This window comes from Salvelinus namaycush, chromosome 23 (assembly GCF_016432855.1).
Source record: "Salvelinus namaycush isolate Seneca chromosome 23, SaNama_1.0, whole genome shotgun sequence".
Lineage (NCBI taxonomy): Eukaryota > Metazoa > Chordata > Actinopteri > Salmoniformes > Salmonidae > Salvelinus > Salvelinus namaycush.
In genome coordinates, this window is record NC_052329.1 from 16,820,221 (window position 1) to 16,842,881 (window position 22,661).

Here is a 22,661-nt window from a genome sequence, read left to right on the forward strand (position 1 = left end):
CCATTTGTTTTGTACACTGCTGCTACTCGCTGTTTATTATCTATGCATAGTCACTTCACCCCTACCTACATGTACAAATTACCTCTAACCTCTATCCCCGCACACTGACTTAGTAACGGTACCCCCTGTATATAGCCTCGTTATTGTTATGTTATTATGTTACTTTTTATAATTTTTTACTTTAGTTTACTTGGTAAATATTTTCTTAACTCTTCTTGAACTGCATTGTTGGTTAAGGACTTGTAAGTCAGCATTTCATGGTTAGGTCTACACTTGTTGTATTCGGCGCATGTGACAAATAAAGTTTGCTAGACATCGATTACGTTAAACAACATTTGCCACTGAAGTGCTGCAACACTGAATATAAAGTGTTCCATGTTCCTGATAGAGTGAGCTCCAAAACATGTTTTGTTGTGTCACTATCCCAATGCTTTTGGAGCTCACTGTATATAATTAATAGGCATCTCACAGTATATCTCAACATGTTTTTCATTTCCCTCCATATAACCTTACTCTTGTTTTCATGTTGTTTCTGGCTTTTCCTTGCCCTACAATTTTTTCTCCCTTCTCTACCATTTCCCTGCTTTATTCAGGTGAGCTGCATAAACCAATTTTCTGACAGGTGCGTAGGGATTGTGGCGATAATGAAATTGAAATGGCTGAGGTGAATGTTAAATGAGAAGTGCAGGCGGGGAAAGCGTGTGAATGTTCCATCTCTTATGAGGATGAGTGAAGCTGAGCCTGTGTTTTTTTTTTACCCTCATTGCTCTTAACCTGATCTGTGGGATCGGAAAGGCAAGCTGATAGGATACATTCAGTATGTTTTTAGCATGTTCTACAAGTGTTGAACATGGACCTGAGTCTTTCGAGGCCAATGGATTTTTTCTCTACATTTTCTCTTTTGATCTCAGTACATAGTTTGGTGCCTGCTGTCCAGTTTGCTTCCACATACTGTAATCTCTTCTCTCTGTAGACTCAGCTCTTCACCTTCAGCCGACCTTGGCTCAGCAGGAACAACCTCCACAGATCTGCATTCAACCGGCCCCTCAAGCCAGGATTACTCAGGTGTTCAAGTAGAAACAGGCTTTCAGGAAGAAAGACTCAGCTCAGGGTGACACTGTCCAATTTCCTCCGGAAGAACTTAACTAGTCTTACTGCTTCTCTCTTACCATTCAGTGGCCTCAGGTCTCATGTAATAGCAGCTTTTGTTTGTGACTGACTTGCCAGAACCTTTCAAGGACAGGCATATCAATGCACACAGGAAACCACACAGTCTCCCTTTTCAGTGTGTGTGCCAGGATTTGTACCTGTGTGATCTACACAAATTTGTGTTTTTTTGTGTATGGTATTATGTGTGTTGTATATTGTATGTACATTGTCTATCAGTGTGTTTTGTGTCTGCAGTGTTGGCCCAGGTGTCACTGTGTCAGGTGGCCCAGACAGACAGACAGATCTCTCAGCCTCCCTCAATATTAACCAGCAGAACCATAACTCTCCATGTATGGCCCTGGTGCACTCACTGTGGGGGCCAGGGGACGACTGTCTCTTTATCTCTCCTCTCTCCTCTCCTCCTCATGGCCCATTTCTCCTGTCTGGAACAGATGTTAGTGCTGGTGCTCTATCCCTTCCCTACCCCCAACTGAATCATTCTCTATAATTAGCTAGCAGCCCACATACTGTAGTACCCTCACAGACACTCACACAACGTACACCTAATTAGTGGAGATTTCTCCTTTATTCTCTCTCTTTTATGTCTCCCTCCTCCCCCTATTCCTTCATACCTCTGTAGAGGTAGAAGGGGAATCTCTGGAGAGGAGGACTGGTTTGCTGCAGGGAGAGATACAGAAAGCTCACTGTCGACTGCATACGTCTCCTCCCCCACACGCGCTCCAAAATCTGTTGTTTATTTTATGAGGAAGTGTCACATGAATGATTTAGTTTTCATGTGTTGCTTTTACATACAATAGTTAGCAGCACAGTTGGTTTTGATTGGGACATATTTTATTATTCTGGTGGAGGAGCTGAATTCATATTGTAGTAATTCCCCTTGAAGGGATTATGATGCTTTTAACCTTAATGTGCTGTTGACCTCCTGTTTGCATATTAACGAAACAAACCACGCCCGTATTGTCAGACAGATGTGTGTTGATCCAGGATTAGATCAGTGTGAGGTAGACAGTCGGGACTAATGCCAACACAAATTGGATTATCCCCAACAGTATTCTGGAAGTATTTCATTGTCATGGGGCTTACAGTATAATGTGATTAGGTCGTGATGCCCTTTGTTGAATGGGACTATTATCCAATGCTTTAGCTATGAGTTCATTCATTCATAACACTACATTAACTTGTTGATGTGCATTATATATGTGTTTAAATTGACAAGTGTTGCTAGGGTAGCACTGTCCTCATAAGAGCTTATATAATCACAGAAGCTTTATATAGTTACATGTTTAGTAAACATATGTCAGACGAATACTCATCCTTTCGTGCACACTTAGAGGCCCCACAGAGTGCCCCTTGCACCCACACAGTGCCCCTTGCACCCACACAGTGCACCTCTCACCTCTAACCCTTTCTCTTTTATGTGGTCTCTCATTCACGTCAGGGCAGTTTGGTGTTTTCTGTTCTTCTGTTTTTCATTTTTCTCATCCTTCTATCTGACATGTCTATTGCCCCTGTGGTACAGAGCTTTCACAGGTCAGGCCTGGAACCACCTTCTCTGTCACCACGTTCTCCAATCATACACTGGAATTCCAGCTGATGGATTCTGCCCTACATGTTCATTATCTGTAATTTAATATGTTTCCATCCACACTTTCTCTGAGGTGGGCTGCCCGAAATAATGACTTTTTTCCCTTCCTGGGGGGAGGTACTGTAGTTGATATGATTTCATATGGAGTGACATGGAGGCATATCTCTTAAGTGTTTTTATATGAGAGTAAACTCAGTGAAGTGACATGGAGGCATATCTCTTAGGTGCCATCGTATGATGATAAAAGCTCAGTGAAGGAGGCAGGCGGCTTCATCTCACCACATTTCTCTGTCACCCTGTTTACAAGTCTATGTACCTGTATGTATTGATGTGTGTCCTTTACTGAACTGGTCTCCTCTGTGTGTTTGTCCATGCAGGTGATGAACGTGAGCCTGTGGGAGGGGGAGCAGGTGACGTTTGAGGACCTGGGGGGCGGGGAGCCCTCTGTTCTGGCCAACGAGTCTATACTGTTGAAGGGCCTGGTGGTACGCAGCTGGAGCAACCACATCACCATCCACTTCCACAGCCAGAGACAGACCCAGCCTGGGTCCTTCCTGCTCAGATACCAAGGTAAGACCCGAGGGCAACCAAACACCACAGCACTAGCACAGTCACCAACCAAGCACCACAGCACTAGCACAGCCACCAACCAAACACCACAGCACTTGCACAGCCACCAACCAAGCACCACAGCACTAGCACAGCCACCAACCAAACACCACAGCACTTGCACAGCCACCAACCAAGCACCACAGCACTAGCACAGCCACCAACCAAACACCACAGCACTTGCACAGCCACCAACCAAACAACACAGCACATCGACCTAATCAAATACTGCACAACAACTAACCAAGTTTCAGAATGTGAGTTGCAATCCATATGAGGTGATCATATAGACAGGGCCTGAGAGGTTGAATTCTCCTCTCCTCTCCTCTCCTCTCCTCTCCTCTCCTCTCCTCTCCTCTCCTCTCCTCTCCTCTCCTCTCCTCTCCTCTCCTCTCCTCTCCTCTCCTCTCCTCTCCTCTCCTCTCCTCTCCTCTCCTCTCCTCTCCTCTCCTCTCCCCTCCTCCATTAGCCTCCTCCAGTACACTGGTGCTCACCCTCCCATTATACCTTGTCAACATAATGTGCTCATGTTAGCCACAAAATGACAACAGCTGTCAATTGGCAGCATAATCAGGTGGGGAAATTGCTGTGATGATGCTCTTCTAATTGTCATTTACTAGAGATTGCAGAAGGAGACTGCATGCAGTTATGAGCCGTGTTGCTTAGACATGGTGGTAAAATAGAAAAACTACAAATATTATTTTCCAGATTCTTTTGTTTTTGTGAGCTAATGAACTGTGGCAGGTTTGTAAATGGGGTAGTGCCATTCTGAACAATGCCTAGATTACAGGTTGAATAAGAATTGCATTTCCCACTCATCCATCCCTCTCTGAATCATGCTATGCCCCCCTTCTGGCTTGCTCTCTCCCTCTCTCTCTCCTTTGTGAGGTGTGTGGGTGGTGTTCACCACCCAGTGAGGGGGACCTTCAGGGCTTTCTGTGGCAGGCTTCTGCTGCTCTATTAAATAACATGGCAATCATACGGCAGGGCACGGAACAGCACCACTGATAATAACTTTCTGCTTCTTTACAAAACTTCCAATTACCTCACACAGTGGTCCCCTCCTCCTCCGCTCCACCTGTTTGATATTCTCTGAGCAGCGCGTCATGCTGATCTGTGCTGGCAATGAGGGTGGCCTATAACTTTGATGATATTTTCCCCTGTCTCTGACATACAGTATGGTGCATTCTGTAGCGGACAGCGACACTGGAAATAAATAACCTCGGGGAGAGTAATTTGACGAAATCTGGCATGTTCATAGACGGAATCTCTCTTTTATTTTTTCTCTGTCTCTATCTCCCCCTCTCTCTCTTTCTCTCTCTCACTCCCTCCCTTCGTCTCTCTAGCAATGTTAATAACTGTTAATAAAAAAAATATGGTTCTGGGGGCATGCTGAATAATTTGCATATCATTTGGTCACCTTAATCACGAGTGCATTAAATCTCAATGAAACACTGCCTGGAAACAAATTGAGATCCCATTAGGATACATCAAATTTAAGTTATGAATCCAGCAATCAACTAGTCAGCCATCTTTCTGCATACCTGTGGCAGAACAAGAGTTATCCTACTACACCAAGACAGTGCTTCGTTAGAGGAATTGTTTGCTCAAAATACAAATATTAATGATTTCCCACATACTTTCGCCATTTCAGGTTTTTTATTTTGGTATAGGCTATAGCTCTGTTTGCGAAGCATTGATCTTCTAATTACTTTGGAGTCACTTTGAGGATTTCTTCATGCTTTTAAGAGCTTACTACAATGTTCCCTTTTGGCTTCCATACATTTCTGGTCCAAGGACGCAAAAATAATCAATCTGGTATCTTCTGGTCTTTTGATGTGTTCAGAAAGATCTGTAATTTGATATTTTAACACCAACACATTGATGTCTATGTTAATAAAATGTTATCTCAAAGTAAGCTAAGAGTCTGATTATCTACCAGGTGACATAAGCTGGAGATGGAGAGCGGTAACATTTTCATTTATACCCCATGACAGTTTTATGTGTATTGAGATGATTGCTCTGATATTACAATCTTTTTGCTCTGCAAGATCACCTTGTCCCGTAATGAGGTGTGGAGAATGTGATCAGACAAGCAGTGAGCAGGAGACTGATTTGTTTTAAAGATGGACGCTGGGCAATCGGAAAGTGTCTGTCATTAAATCCTGCATAATCATCTCCTCTGGCTGAGGTGGCCGGTAATGAAATCAACACTGTTTTCATAGATTATTCCTGAGGGCAGATAGATCAAACAGTGATTTTGAGGGAACTAAAGAGCAAATTGTGTTTATTATTGCGGGTGATAAAAACATTTGCTCAGTATTTATGAAGCAAACATATATAAATGAGTTCTGTATTGGTATTTTACATTTAAATCGATAATCCTAGGAGAATTGTAATGCCTGCTCTCCTGCCTTGTCTTATCTATTTGTACCTTAAATACCTCTCTCTCTCTCCCTCTCTTTCTTTCTCGTGTCAGGTATATACAATCAGTGGTGGTGTGTATTTCTCTTCATGTACAGAACCAGTCAAAAGTTTGGACACACCTACTCAGTCAAGGGTTTTTCTTTCTTTTTATTATTTTCTACATTGTAGAATAATAGTGAAGACATCAAAACTATGAAACAACACATATGGAATCATGTAGTAACCAAAAAAGTGTTAAACAAATCAAAATATATGTTATATTTGAGATTCTTCAAGGTAGCCACCCTTTGCCTTGATAACAGCTTTGCACACTCTTGGCATTCTCTCAGTCAGATTCACCAGGAATGCTTTTCAAACAGTCTTGAAGGAGTTTCCACAAATGCTGAGCACTTATTGGCTGCTTTTTTATTTTTATTTTTATTTCACCTTTATTTAACCAGATAAGCTAGCTGAGAACAAGTTCTCATTTATAACTGCGACCTGGCCAAGATAAAGCAAAGCTTTGCGACACAAACAACAACACAGAGTTACACATAACACAATAGAAAAAAAAGTATATTTACAGTGTGTGCAAATGGCGTGAGGAGGTAAGGCAATAAATAGGCCATAGTACCGAAGTAATTACAATTGAAAACTGAACACTGGAGTGATAGATGTGCAGATGATGTGTGCAAGTAGAAATACTGGTGTGCAAAAGAGCAAAAAAGTAAATAAAAACAATATGGAGATGAGGTAGGTAGATTGGATGGGTTATTTACAGATGGGCTGTGTACGGCTGCAGCGATAGGTTAGCTGCTCAGATAGCTGATGTTTAAAGTTAGTGAGGAAGATATAAGTCTGCAACTTCAGCAATTTTTGCAATTCGTTCCAGTCATTGGCAGCAGAGAACTGGAAGGAAAGGCGGCCAAAGGAGGTGTTGGCTTTGGGGATGACCAACGAGATATACCTGCTGGAGCGCGTGCTACGGGTGGGTGTTGTTATCGTGACCAGCGAGCTGAGATAAGGCAGAGCTTTACCTAGCATAGACATATAGATGACCTGGAGCCAGTGGGTCTGGCGACGAATATGTAGCGAGGGCCAGCTGACGAGAGCGTACAGGTCGCAGTGGTGGGTGGTATATCTGGCTTTGGTGACAAAACGGATGGCACTGTGATAGACTGTATCCAGTTTGCTGAGTAGAGTGTTGGAGGCAATTTTTTAAATGACATCGCTGAAGTCGAGGATCGGTAGGATAGTCAGTTTTACAAGGGTATGTTTGACGGAGTGAGTAAAGGAGGCTTTGTTGTGAATTAGGAAGCTGATTCTAGATTTAATTTTGGATTGGAGATGTTTAATATGAGTCTGGAAGGAGTGTTTACAGTCTAGCCAGACACCTAGGTATTTGTAGTTGTCCACACATTCTAAGTCAGAACCGTCCAGAGTAGTGATGCTAGTCGGGCGGACGGGTGCGGGCAGCGATCGGTTAAAACGCATGCATTTGGTTTTACTAGCGTTTAAGAACAGTTGGAGGCTACGGAAGGAGTGTTGTATAGCATTGAAGGTCGTTTGGAGGTTAGTTAACACAGTGTCCAAAGAAGGGCCAGATGTATACAGAATGGTGTCGCCTGCGTAGAGGTTGATAAGGGAATCACCCGCAGCAAGAGCGACATCGTTGATATATATAGAGAAAAGAGTCGGCCCGAGAATTGAACCCTGTGGTACCCCCATAGAGACTGCCAGAGGTCCGGACAACAGGCCCTCTGCATTGACACACTGAACTCTATCTGAGAAGTAGTTGGTGAACCAGGCGAGGCAGTCATTTGAGAAACCAAGGCTGTTGAGTCTGCCGATAAGAATACGGTGATTGACAGAGTCAAAAGCCTTGACCAGGTCGATGAAGACGGCTGCACAGTACTGTCTTTTATCGATGGCGGTTATGATATCGTTTAGTACCTTGATATCGTTTAACGTGGCTGAGGTGCACCCGTGACCAGCTCGGAAACCGGATTGCACAGCGGAGAAGGTACGGTGGGATTCGAAATGGTCAGGGATCTGTTTATTAACTTGGCTTTTGAAGACTTTAGAAAGGCAGGGCAGGTTGGATATAGGTCTGTAACAGTTTGGGTATAGAGTGTCACCCCCTTTGAAGAGGGGGATGACCGCGGCAGCTTTCCAATCTTTAGGGATCTCGGATGATACGAAAGAGAGGTTGAACAGACTGGTAATAGGGGTTGTAACAATGGCGGAGGATAATTTTAGAAAGAGAGGGTCCAGATTGTCTAGCCCAGCTGATTTATACAGGTCCAGGTTTTGCAGCTCTTTCAGTACATCTGTTATCTGGATTTGGGTGAAGGAAAAGCTGGGGAGGCTTGAGCAAGAAGCTGTGGGGGGTGCAGAGCTGTTGGCTTGGGTTTGGGTAGTCAGGAGGAAAGCATGGCCAGCCGTAGAGAAATGCTCGATTATCGTGGATTTATTGGTGGTGACAGTGTTTCCTAGCCTCTGTGCAGTGGGCAGCTGGGAGGAGGTGCTCTTATTCTCTATGGACTTTACAGTGTCCCAGAACGTTTTGGAGTTAGAGATGTTCCTCCTCCTCCATGTTTCATATTGGGAACCACACATGCAGAGATCATCTGTTAAACCTACTCTGCGTCTCACAAAGACACGGCGGTTGGAACCCAAAATCTCAAATTTGGACTCATCAGACCAAAGGATAGATTTCCACCGGTCTAATGTCCATTTCTCATATTTCTTGTCTCAAGCAAGTCTCTTCCTATTATTGGTGTCCTTTTGTAGTGGTGTCTTTGCAGCAATTCGACCATGAAGGCCTGATTCACACAGTCTCCTCTTGAGGTGTGTCTGTTACTTGAACTCTGTGAAGCATTTATTTGGGCTGCAATTTCTGAGGCTGGTAACGCTAATGAACTTATCCTCTGCAGCAGAGGTAACTCTAGGTCTTCCTTTCCTGTGGCAGTCCACATGAGAGCCAGTTTTGTGACTGCACTTTTGCAACTGCACTTTCAAAGTTCTTGAAATGTTTCTGATTGACTGACCATGTCTTAAAGTTATGAAAATATATTTGGATTTCTTTAACAATTGTTTGGTTACTACATGATTCCATATGTGTTATTTCATAGTTTTGATGTCTTTACTATTATTCTACAATGTAGAAAATATTAAAAATAATGAAAAACCCTTGAATGAGTAGGTGTGTCCAAACTTTTGACTGGTACTGTAGTTTGCTCTACTTCATCATACACCATTATAACTGTATGTTAGTCATCTAGTGTAGCAGGCCAGTTCTGAGAGTCTATTTCTGGTACAGTGTACTGTAGCTCTATTGGCATGGAAACACACTGATGGATATCAAAGCTTCAGCTACCATCTCCCATTTGGCCAGCAGTCATAAGAGCAGTAATTGCGAGCAGATAGATTTCAAGCAGCAGGTAATGATATGGTAATATCACCATCATCTATCAGTGGAGAGAGTCTTTATTTACCAGCTGCTCTGGGACAAAGATCAATGAAACAAGAGCAAAACAATAATCAAATGGAGGAAAACAATCTCCACACAGATTTTGGATAAAGTTGTCACGTAGCTAGGAGTGGTGGGTGTGGAGTCAGGCGCAGAGAGCAGAGGTTTAGGGAAAACCGTATTTATTACGATAAGTATGGTCACGCCAAAAACAACAGGCGAAATAATGACCGACCCAAACAGGACACCAAACAGTCCGAAAAATAACAAAACACAACCATCCACAAACAGAACAGAGAACAAGCCCGCACAAAAGCAGGCGGGCATAGAAGGCATAAATAGCCCTGAAACAAGCCCCAAACAAGAAACAGGTGAAACCAATACAGACATAACCAACAGAAAAAGAAAAGGGAATCGGTGGCAGCTAGTAGACCGGTCACGACGACCGCCGAGCGCCGCCCGAACAGGAAGAGGAGCCACCTTCGGCGGAGGTCGTGACAAAAGTTGATCAGTGATCAAGACCTTGTTTCAACACCTCCCCTTGGCAGGTGTTTAGTAACAACGAAACTTACCAAAACACTTGTTTCCTTTCCTTGTCTTCTTTTCTTTATAACCATTATCTGAGAGTATTGGGGCATCGTCATCATTATCATCAAGTGCTTTGCCAGGTGGTTAGTAGAAGTTAGACACCTAAGAGAGTTAGAGAGATGAAGATGGAGGAGAGTGAGAATGAGAGACAGAAATAGGTAGAGGGACTGTGTGCGTGAGCGAGTGCCATGCGTGTATACACAAGTTAGAGTAGAGGGCAGTCGACAGAAACATGTCCTTCCCCAGGCTCCCCTCACCTTGGTGACGTCTCACTACTGACAGCCACATCTGTCTGTGTCGTCCCCTCGTCTCAGAGCTCCACAGGCTGCCCCCTGGTGTACCACTCCAGCTCCATATCACTCTCTGTCTCTCACACACTTGTTTATCAGCCCCTCCATCGCTTCCCCACTGAGACAGTACCTCTGATGGTGCAGAGACTGGGCCAGATCAGGGCCAACCCAAGAACCATCCACACACATACTACATATGCAGTGCATTCGGAAAATATTCAGAGCCCTTGACTTTTTTCCCCTCATCAATCTACACACAATATCCCATAATGACAAAGAAAAAAACGTTTTTAGAATTGTTTGAAAATGTATTAAAAATAAAATCTGAAACATCACTTTTACTCAGTACTTTGTTGAAGCACCTTTGGCAGTGATTACAGCCTCAAGTCTTCTTGGGTATGACGCTACAAGCTTGGCACACCTGTATTTGGGGAGTTTCTCCCATTCTTCTCTGCAGATGCTCTCAAGCTCTGTCAGGTTGGATGGGGACTGTCGCTGCACAGCTGTTTTCAGGTCTCTCCAGAGATGTTAGATTGAGTTCAAGTTCGGGCTCTGGCTGGGCCACTCAAGGACATTCAGAGACTTGTCCTGAAGCCACGCCTGTGTTGTCTTGGCTGTGTGCTTAGGGTTGTTGTCCTGTTGGAAGGTGAACCTTCGCCCCAGTCTGAGGTCCTGAGTGCTCTGGAGCAGGTTTTCATTAAAGATCTCTCTGTACTTTGCTCCGTTCGCCTTTTCCTCGATCCTGAGTGATCTCCCAGTCATTACCTCTGAAAAACCTCCTCACAGCATGATGCTGCCACCACCATGCTTCACCCTAGGGATGGTGCCAGGTTTCCTCCAGACGTGACACTTGACATTCAGGCAAAAGAGTTCAATCTTGGTTTCATCAGACCAGATAGTCCTTTAGGTGCCTTTTGGCAAGTTCCAAGCAGGCTGTCATGTGTCTTTTACTGAGGAGTGGCTTCCGTCTGGCCACTTTGGTGGAGTGCTGCAGAAATGGTTGTCCTTTTGAAAGGCTCTCCCATCTCCACAGAGAAACTCTGGAGCTCTGTCCGAGTGACCGATCAGTTTCTTGATCACCTCCCCGACCAAGGCCCTTCTCCCCCGATAGCTCAGTTTGGCTGGGCAGCCAGCTCTAGGAAGAATCTTGGCGTTTCCAAACTTCTTCCATTTAAGAATGATGGAGGCCACTGTGTTCTTGGGGACCTTCAATGCTTTTTTGGTACCCTTCCCCAGATCTTTGCCTCAACACAATCCTGTCTCGGAGCTCTACGGACAATTCCTTCAACCTCATGGGTTGGTTTTTTGCTCTGACATGCACTCTCAACTGTGGGACCTTGTATAGACAGGTGTGTGCTTTCCAAATCATGTCTAATCAATTGCCACTGGTGGACTCCAATCAAGTTGTAGAAACATCACAAGGATGATCAATGGAAACAGGATGCACCAGAGCTCAATTTCGAGTCTCATTGCAAAGGGTCTAAATTCTTATGTAAATAAGGTATTTCTGTTTTTTATTTTTAATACATTTTATAAAATGTCTAAACCTGTTTTCACTTGGTCATTATGGGGTATTGTGTGTAAGTTGATGAGGGAAAAAAAATATTTCATCAATTTTAGAATAAGGCTGTAACGTAAGAAAATGTGGAAAAGGGGAAGGTGTCTGAATACTTTCTGAATGCTCTGTACAGTGTATGGATTTAGCACTAAATAACACACATCTCATTTTCTGATTGAAAATGAATGTGACTGTAGCCCAGACAGATCAGATCAGTATTACCAGTATAGCTTGTGTGATTTAATGTGGAAAACAATATTTGTTTCACCCGTCTCTCTCCCCTACACCACATTCCCCAGTGTTCCTCAGTCTCCTGTCAAATGCTGCTGTTAGTCTGCCTGCATGGCATTAGGTCTCTGCTGCCTCTCCTTTCAACAAATACATCTAAATGATTCCACAGATGAAATATGGAGAAGGGCGGAGTGCTTGCCCAAACGGTCAATAGTGACTTAACTCAGCTTAGAAATGTATGCCCAATTTCAGCGATACAGCGGTTATAGTTTTGGCACGCCCTCTAAGACGACACGGTTTTCATAAATACTGTAATATGTTTGAACCCACTATCTCTGCTAACAGATCAATGTAAAAAAAAATCACTGTAATTCAGAACAAACCGTGAAGCTTCCAACAATTGACAAGATGCTCACAGCAATCTTCCATAGAAAATGTGGGTCCTGAGACAAAACCAGTTGAGAACCTCTCTAGAAGATTAAAGGTTAAAAATGGACCCTTTTCAATAAGTACAAGGCCTTCAGGTCCAGACTCCATTGCTGTTGAACCCTGAATAGCAGTGTCGATGCAGAACTATAATGATTGTGTTGATGATTACTTGTGGTGGAGTAGGGAATCCATTGTAGTGTATATGATTAGAACTGTAAAGTATTGTATGAACAGGAGAGCATTTTAGATTGACATGAGTCAGTAGCAGACATAGTAGTGTGGCTGATGTGTGAGTGGTGACAGAGAGAGCAGTGGGATTGAATTGGAGTGTATCTCTGTCATACTCCTTTGTCCCTTGTGGCCGTCTTCAGACACACTTCACATCACAGCCACCAGGCGTGCAGTACGTTAGACAAGCGTCCCCCGACACCCTGTCAGACAAACACGTCAGAAATGCTGCCACTGAATGACGCAAGATTAAGACCCACTGACCCTCAACACTACTCCTCATCCTCCTCCTCCTCTTCTGATATTTGTACTCTTGTCTAGTCAGCCTCCTCCTCTCCCTCTCTCCCTCCCTCTCCCTCTCTCCCTTTCCCTCCCTCTCTCTCTTTCCCTCCCTCTCTCTCTCTTTCTCTCTACTTTTACACTGTCTGGTAACCTACCAGTCTGGTTGATAATCATTCTCTTGTAGAAAGAACCCCATGTTTCACTTAATCCTTTTTTAATGAAAACCAGTAAAGTGGTGGCAAATTGATTTCAAACTTCCACTGATATAATGATCTTTTTCAAATTCACTTTGTCCTCGCCCAGTTAACAGTGATCCATCTCCTTATTATTCAACTATTGTTGAGAAGTAATTACAGCCAGAGGATTTAATTTGAACATAATTGTAGAACAGAATAGATTCTTACTAAATTCAGTTACCAACACATTAGTATTTAATAAGAAGGGAAATAGCATGGAATGCAATGGTAGCAAACATAATTAAGTATTCTAAAGAGCAGGTCAAGCATAAACAAGGCAAGGACTGATAAGAACCAAACCCTGCTTAACAGCAATAAACTGGGCTTGTCTGTGAATAAACAGCAGTGTAATAATGAATGAACTACCGTTAGGATTATTAAAGTAATTTTGTTTTGTAAGGTAAAGGTAAAGGTAAAAAAATGCACCAAATTCCAAAGTACCATCAAACTGCTAACTCTATAGCTCTAATGTGTAAGGTACCTATAAAATATAACAAAAAATAAGCAAAAGAGTCACAGAGAAAAGTTAATGGGAATGTTTGTCATTGCAGTTCCCTATCAGGGTTGATTAACAGGCCATGTGCATCCAGATCCTGGTCTCCATATTTCCACAGCAGAGCAGAAGTGAAGACATTAACATGTCAGCCACACATTATTATGCTTAGCATAATCACCACCCCACTCAGAGAGGTAGCATGACCGATTCTCCTCTACTGCCTTTCATGTGTTTGCATCCTAATGATTCTGTCCCTACAGATTAGTCTGTGATGATGGGATGTTTTAAGTCTATTAGTGGTAGTGAACCATCCAGGCCACCTCAGAATAACCCAAACCAATGGCTAATCATCCAGCTTATCTTAAAATAAACCAAATTTAGGGCTAATTTGGTTACATTTTCTGTGTAAGACTTTGGTAGATGCCCAGTGAGCATGGAGCAAACCTCAATCAAACCCCACATTTCACAGAACCACACCATCCATGTGTCCAGTCAGTCCGTATTTCAGTCATTCCAAGTGAACCTCCTGAAGTTTTGCTGTACTTGGGCCTTTCCCTCTCTCTCTTCGGGCCTTTTCTTTATAGACCCCACATCACAATCTCATTAGCATTAGCATTAGCAAAGCCATATAAAAACTGAGGAACATGGGTTTTTAACTGCAATGGCAACCAAAAGTCTATTCACTTTTAATGAAGTTATTATATTTGCTGGCAGTTAGCTCCTATAGCAGCTCCATGGTGCTCTGCTGTAGTGAGACATTTCATGGATTCATATTATTACACCATTCGCCCATTACCGAGAGAGCATCACAGCATGCTGTAAATTTAATGAAGCAAGAGCTTTTTATTGCCTTTGTGCTTTAGGCACCTGAGGTTTGAGTGGGAATAAGAGGTGTGTGGGTTGCTACTGTAGTATTTCCATGGGAACGAGGTAGACTTGTTTGTCTATGAAGTCTCTATTTCTTTGTTTTCATGTCTGAATGACAAACCAGGCTACAACGTAACACGGAACCAAAACCGGCTGCGCGTGTGCGCCATCGTGCGCCATCGTGCGCCATCGTGCATAAATGTATTTTGTCCTCCCACACCAAACGCGATCACGACACGCAGGTTAAAATATCAAAACAAACTCTGAACCAATTATATTAATTTGGGGACAGGTCAAAAAGCATTTAACATTTATGGAAATTTAGCTTGCTAGCTTGCACTTGCTAGTTGATTTGTCTTATTTAGCTAGCTTGCTGTTGCTAGCTAATTTGTCCTGGGAATTAAACATTGAGTTGTTATTTTACCTGAAATGCACAAGGTCCTCTACTCCGCCAATTAATTCACACATAAAACGGTCAACCGAATCGTTTCTAGTCAGCTCTCCTCCTTCCAGGCTTTTTCTTCTCTTGACTTTATATTGCGATTGGCAACTTTCATAAATTAGATGCATTACCGGCACTGACCTCGTTCGTCTTTCAGTCACCCAAGTGGGTATAACCAATGAGGAGATGGCACGTGGGTACCTGCTTCTATAAACCAATTAGGAGATGGGAGAGGCAGGACTTGCAGCGTGATCTACGTCAGAAATAGAACTGACTTCTATTTTAGCCCTTGGCAACGCAGACGCTCATTGGCGCACGCGTGCAGTGTGGGTGCAATAATTGAATAACATGTATGTCTAAATGTATTTTGCAACACTTGTGCACGCGACGCGAGCGGTGTAGTCAGCCTGTTAAACGTAGGAGTATGAAGCTATGAAATCTAAAAAAAAAGATTTCTGTTGGTGCCTAAAACTTTCTGTCTGCTCTTTAACATGATTTTAAGTGTACATAAATATGGTACACTATTTCCCAAAATGGGAATATGGCATAGAAATGCATGCAATTTGCCAGGTAAATTAAATGTCATTCTCGCAGGTGTTTTCTCCTTTCCATGATGGGCAGAAGGACGCCCCTTCCACACCACCACATCATTCATATCCCTTAGGTGCCTTCAGACATACAGTCACAGGTCTGAAAGGTCATTTTATCCTTCCTTTGCTTTCGCTGCTCCGTGGGGTTAATGTGAGGCAGCGTTTAATCCAATCTAAACACTGAAACAGATTTCCCATATACCCCTGTCTTCTCTCCTCAGTGACCCTGTCACACATGGTTATTCTCAATGAGGCCTGATGAGCCTGGCTGCAAATGAATCCCCTCTGTGTTTCATAATTAATGCCCGTGGATGGTGTGGAGGAGGATGCATCTTCCATTAGGTCATGTAAAATACAGGAGTTTTAATAGACCATTAGTCTCTGTTAGTGAGTTAGCGCTTTAGCGTTATAAAATGTTCTTATATTTATACTTGAACTTTGTCGTAAGATCTTTCCCGACAGTGTGCTTATTTTGGATTCATAAAAGATACTGAGCATAAAAAACCTTGCTTACGCAGGTTCTAAGAGGCCCATTTGTAACTTACACAGCTGTGATCTATAAATCTAAAATTAACTTAAAATTGACGGCACCTGAACGTGCCTTACAATCAGCGATTTCCCCTTATAGAATGCTAGCACAAATGAGGGATTAGTCAGGAATAACCATGGACTAAAAGAGAAAAGCTAACTTTTTGGAAGACGAGATCACTTGTGGCAGGATGCGGCTGAATGATGGCTGTGATATACCCGACCTGTCACTCATTCCCTCTGGGATGTCCCAGTAGCGAGGAATCCCAGAGTGGACAGTACTTGGACATATACGGGTATGGCATGATTACAGCGTGTCTTCCTTTCCAGATTAGGGGCTAAATCTGCTCACAAATCTAACAGAACATTTATTGGGAGACAATAGCGACTTATAAACAATGAATCATCATTTGAAGAAAGTCTCTGAAAACTCTCTCCCTTCTACAAGCACGGTTTCAATGTCTTCCAATAACGCAAGAACAGCCATGGTTACTTTTTTCTAATTTGACACACTATTTATAGAACATCACATCCTGTTTTTAATTCAAAACACTTTGCGTCTTGCAATTCATTCCTCACACCTTTAATTGATCATTCCTAACTGCAATACCCCTACATAACCAGCAGGAAAATCACTTACGTCAAGTCTAGACTTTGCATAGAGATAAGATTATTTCCACGTCAAAGTAAGGTTTTATAAATAACTACTTATATGTGGTTTTCTGCATAAGTCATACTTAAGATAAAAAATGATCGTACGTCCGTTTTAAAAATGAGGCCCCAGGCCTCTCTCTGATTGCAGGCAGAGCGAAATGGCTAGGGGACTGTGGTGACCTCTGTGATGGCAAACTGCCACCCATTCTGCATTTCTTCTGTGCTACGAAACGAGAGTGTGTTTGGAATCAGTAATAAGGCTGGGTGCTTAGCAGCATCTTCAATGTTTGGTTTGGTAGGGTGAACACGGATTGTGAACATGTTTAAGTTCTGGCAGAGCAGGTACCTGAGCAGGAAAAACTAGCCTGAGAATTCTGCTAACACTTCATTACAACTAGGTTGTGAGAAGGTTGGTAATGTCTTTACCTAGTCACTAGCTTACTAATTCACTGGCCTTGTAGTTAGAGTGTCCGGCCTGGCACTGGAAGGTTGTGAGTTCAAAACCTGGCTGAGTCTTACCAAAGACTGTAAAATAATGGGACCTGATGCATCTTGACTTTGGCACTCAGCATTAAGGAGATACTGTTGATTGGGGGTAAGGCCCTGTGATAGACTAGCATCCTGTACATCATGCTGCCTCACACTACAGAAACAGGAGCTAGGTGCCTGCACTATTAGCTGTTCTGGCTTGTACAAGCCGAGGGCCTGGGACTATAAGGTTCTATTTACATTTTTTATAAAAATTGAGTTAATAACATATCCTTGTTCTGTTCAAAGTATAGTATATAGTACTCTAAATAACCCAATTCATGTTGTTAAGTTCAAAAGAATACAAGATAAACATTTCTGACACCATTCAAACCAATGAGGGTTCAGAACTTTAAATCCAATTATGTCAGAATCATATTTTTGCAGATAGAACCTTATAGTCCAAAGCTCTCGTAGTGACAAAGTTTTACAGACAACACTGTAAAGTCACAATTTTGGTAAAAACGTGGTGACGTTTTTTGGCTATATTTGGTTCCTCTGTCCCTGTGTGGTGTCCTAAATGTGGACTGAGCTCTACAGCCCGGTATGCACTCTATCATATCTCTCCGGGGGGAGTTGAGGGCCTCTCAGAATATAAACATGGCCATTGAATCTGCTAGTGCTACTTAGCCGCCAGCTAATCTCCCAAGCCAGTTGTTCCAACGGCATCGTTACCAGTCTGAACCCATCTCATTTTATGGCCTCTATAACACAGTAGGAGGAGAAGGCTGTGTAGACAGTGGAGAGGAGGAGGCTGTGTAGACAGTGGAGAGAAGGAGGCAGGCTGCCAGTGTGATTTAGTACCTGGAGGATCAGCTCCACGTTAGGCCAGCCTCCAGTGCACCCTCTTTATTAGTCTAATTGAAACAGAAACGGCGGGGTGATAATGCTATAACTTCACCCCCATGCCTTCGCCCCTGAGCCAGAACCCGTTGCGCTGATACGCCCGCCGCAGCCTGCAATAAACCATAAATAAAATGGAGAGCAGAGGGGACTGGGCCATGCTCATTGGCTCCGAGGAGCACTTTAACTTTCAAATTGCATGCACCAGTAAGATTAGACAGCAGTCAGCAGCAGGCCTCTTCTCTATCTCTGCATGGCCCACTCTTTCTGGCCTTTTCTCGCAATTGGTTTTTAAGTGAGGGAAGACCCAGCCAGTAAGGCCCAAGACGATAGACCTGGACCCATGTTTTATACTCAGAGGAGCTCCTGTGAAACGCAGTGTGACTTAAACCAAATGGTCTGAACTGTACAGTATGTGTCATCATCTGCTCTATGGGTACCCTGTTACAGGCATCATCTCCTCTATGGGTGCCCTGTTACAGGCTTCATCTCCTCTTTGGGTACCCTGTTACAGGCAACATCTCCTCTATGGGTACCCTGTTACAGTCATCACCTCCTCTATGGGTACCCTGTTACAGGCAACATCACCTCTATGGGTACCCTGTTACAGTCATCACCTACTCTATGGGTAACCTGTTACAGGCATCACCTCTTCTATGGGTACCCTGCTACAGGCATCACGTCCTCTATGGTACCCTGTTACAGGCATCAGCTCCTCTATGGGTACCCTGTTACAGGCATCACCTCCTCTATGGGTACCCTGTTACAGTCATCCCATCCTCTATGGGTACCCTGTTACAGACATCCCCTCCTCTATGGGTACCCTGTTACAGTCATCACCTCCTCTATGGGTACTCTGTTACAGGCATCATCTCCTCTATGGGTACCCTGTTACAGGCATCACCTCCTCTATGGGGACTCTATTACAAGCATCATCTCCTCTATGGGTACCCTGTTACAGGCATCATCTCCTCTATGGGTACCCTGTTACAGTCATCACCTCCTCTATAGGTACCATATTACAGGAGTCATCTCCTCTATGGGTACCCTGTTACAGGCATCATCTGCTCTATGGGTACCCTGTTACAGGCATCACCTCCTCTGTGGGTACCCTGTTACAGGAGTCATCTCCTCTATAGGTACGCTGTTACAGGCATCACCTCCTCTATAAATACCCTGTTACAGGCAACATATCCTCTATGGGTACCCTGTTACAGGCATCATCTCCTCTATGGGTGCCATGTTACAGGCATTATCTCCTCTATGGGTACCCTGTTACAGGAGTCATCTTCTCTATGGGTACCCTGTTACAGGCATCACCTCCTCTATGCATACCCTGTTACAGGCAACATCTCCTCTATGGGTACCCTGTTACAGGCATCATCTCCTCTATGGGTGCCCTGTTACAGGCATCATCTCCTCTATGGGTACCCTGTTACAGGAGTCATCTCCGCTATGGGTACCCTGTTACATGCAACATCTCCTCTATGGGTACCCTGTTACAGGCATCATCTCCTCTATGGGTCACGTGTTACAGGCATCATCTCCTCTATGGGTACCCTGTTACAGGAGTCATCTCCTCTATGGGTACCCTGTTACAGGCATCACCTCCTCTATGCATACCCTGTTACAGGCAACATCTCCTCTATGGGTACCCTGTTACAGGCATCATCTCCTCTATGGGTGCCCTGTTACAGGCATCATCTCCTCTATGGGTACCCTGTTACAGGAGTCATCTCCGCTATGGGTACCCTGTTACATGCAACATCTCCTCTATGGGTACCCTGTTACAGGCATCATCTCCTCTATGGGTACCCTGTTAAAGGCAACATCTCCTCTATGGGTACCCTGTTACAGGCATCACCTCCTCTATGGGTACCCTGTTACAGTCATCACCTCCTCTATGGGTACCCTGTTACAGTCATCACCTCCTCTATGGGTACCCTCTTACAGTCATCAACTCCTCTATGGGTACTCTGTTACAGGCTTCATCTCCTCTATGGGTACCCTGTTACTGGCATCACCTCCTCTATGGGGACTATATTACAAGCATCATCTCCTCTATGGGTACCCTGTTACAGGCATCATCTCCTCTATGGTTACCCTGTTACAGGCATCACCTCCTCTATGAGTACCCTGTTACAGGCGTCACCTCCTCTATGGGTACCCTGTTACAGTCATCCCATCTTCTATGGGTACCATGTTACAGTCATCACCTCCTCTATGGGTACCCTGTTACAGGCAACATCTCCTCTATGGGTACCCTGTTACAGGCATCCCCTCCTCTATGGGTACCCTGTTACAGGCATCACCTCCTCTATGGGTACCCTGTTACAGGCATCATGTCCTCTATGGTACCCTGTTACAGGCATCATCTCCTCTATGGGTACCCTGTTACAGTCATCACCTCCTCTATGGGTACCCTGTTACAGTCATCACCTCCTCTATAGGTACCCTGTTACAGGAGTCATCTCCTCTATGGGTACCCTGTTACAGGCATCACCTCCTCTATGGGTACCCTGTTACAGGAGTCATCTCCTCTATGGGTACCCTGTTACAGGCATCACCTCCTCTATGCATACCCTGTTACAGGCAACATCTCCTCTATGGGTACCCTGTTACAGAAATCATCTCCTCTATGGGTGCCCTGTTACAGGCTTCATCTCCTATATGGGTACCCTGTTACAGGAGTCATCTCCTCTATGGGTACCCTGTTACGGGCATCGCCTCCTCTGTGGGTACCCTGTTACAGGAGTCATCTCCTCTATAGGTACCCTGTTACAGGCATCACCTCCTCTATGCATACCCTGTTACAGATAACATCTCCTCTATGGGTACCCTGTTACAGGCATCATCTCCTCTATGGGTGCCCTGTTACAGGCTTCATCTCCTATATGGGTACCCTGTTACAGGAGTCATCTCCTCTGTGGGTACCCTGTTACAGGCATCATCTCCTCTATGAGTACCCTGTTACAGGCAACATCTCCTCTATGGGTACCCTGTTACAGGCAACATCTCCTCTATGGGTACCCTGTTACAGGCATCATCTCCTCTATGGGTACCCTGTTACAGGCACCATCTCCTCTATGGGTACCCTGTTACAGGCAACATCTCCTCTATGGGTACCCTGTTACAGGCATCATCTCCTCTATGGGTACCCTGTTACAGGCAACATCTCCTCTATGGGTACCCTGTTACAGGCATCATCTCCTCTATGGGTACCCAGTTACAGGCATCATCTCCTCTATGGGTACCCTGTTACAGGCATCATCTCCTCTATGGGTACCCTGTTACGGGCATCACCTCCTCTTTGGGTACCCTGTTACAGGAGTCTTCTCCTCTATAGGTACATTGTTACAGGCATCACATCCTCTATGCATACCCTGTTACAGGCAACATCTCCTCTATGGGTACCCTGTTACAGGCATCATCTCCTCTATGGGTGCCATGTTACAGGCATCATCTCCTCTATGGGTACCCTGTTACAGGAGTCATCTCCGCTATGGGTACCTTGTTACAGGCAACATCTCCTCTATGGGTACCCTATTACAGGCATCATCTCCTCTATAGGTGCCCTGTTACAGGCATCATCTCCTCTATTGGTACCCTGTTACAGGAGTCATCTCCTCTATAGGTACCCTGTTACAGGCATCACCTCCTCTATGCAAACCCTGTTACAGGCAACATCTCCTCTATGGGTACCCTGTTACAGGCATCATCTCCTCTATGGGTCACATGTTACAGGCATCATCTCCTCTATGGGTACCCTGTTACAGGAGTCATCTCCTCTATGGGTACCCTGTTACATGCATCATCTCCTCTATGGGTACCCTGTTAAAGGCAACATCTCCTCTATGGGTACCCTGTTACAGACATCATCTCCTCTGTGGGTACCCTGTTACAGACATCATCTCCTCTATGGGTACCCTGTTACAGGCATCACCTCCTCTATGGGTACCCTGTTACAGTCATCACCTCCTCTATGGGTACCCTGTTACAGTCATCACCTCCTCTATGGGTACCCTCTTACAGTCATCAACTCCTCTATGGGTACTCTGTTACAGGCTTCATCTCCTCTATGGGTAACCTGTTACTGGCATCACCTCCTCTATGGGGACTATATTACAAGCATCATCTCCTCTATGGGTACCCTGTTACAAGCATCACCTCCTCTATGGGTACCCTGTTACAGGCATCACGTCCTCTATGGCACCCTGTTACAGGCATCATCTCCTCTATGGGTACCCTGTTACAGGCGTCACCTCCTCTATGGGTACCCTGTTACAGTCATCCCATCTTCTATGGGTACCATGTTACAGTCATCACCTCCTCTATGGGTACCCTGTTACAGGCATCATCTCCTCTATGGGTGCCCTGTTACAGGCATCATCTCCTCTATGGGTACCCTGTTACAGTCATCACCTCCTCTATAGGTACCCTGTTACAGGAGTCATCTCCTCTATGGGTACCCTGTTACAGGCATCACCTCCTCTATGGGTACCCTGTTACAGGCATCACCTCCTCTATGCATACCCTGTTACAGGCAACATCTCCTCTATGGGGACCCTGTTACAGGCATCATCTCCTCTATGGGTGCCCTGTTACAGGCTTCATCTCCTATATGGGTAC

The 22,661-nt window shown here is 44.4% G+C and overlaps 1 protein-coding gene across 2 annotated transcripts in view; it reads left to right on the top strand.

Moving 5' to 3' along the window:
• The window catches only part of LOC120018123 (seizure protein 6 homolog), a 143,651-nt gene that overhangs the window by 98,839 nt on the left and 22,151 nt on the right, over nt 1–22,661 (top strand). For both annotated transcript variants that reach the window (XM_038961125.1, XM_038961126.1), the window contains exon 4: nt 3,133–3,325. In XM_038961125.1, the coding sequence (XP_038817053.1) occupies nt 3,133–3,325 (193 nt within the window). The remainder of the gene's footprint in view (nt 1–3,132; nt 3,326–22,661) is intronic.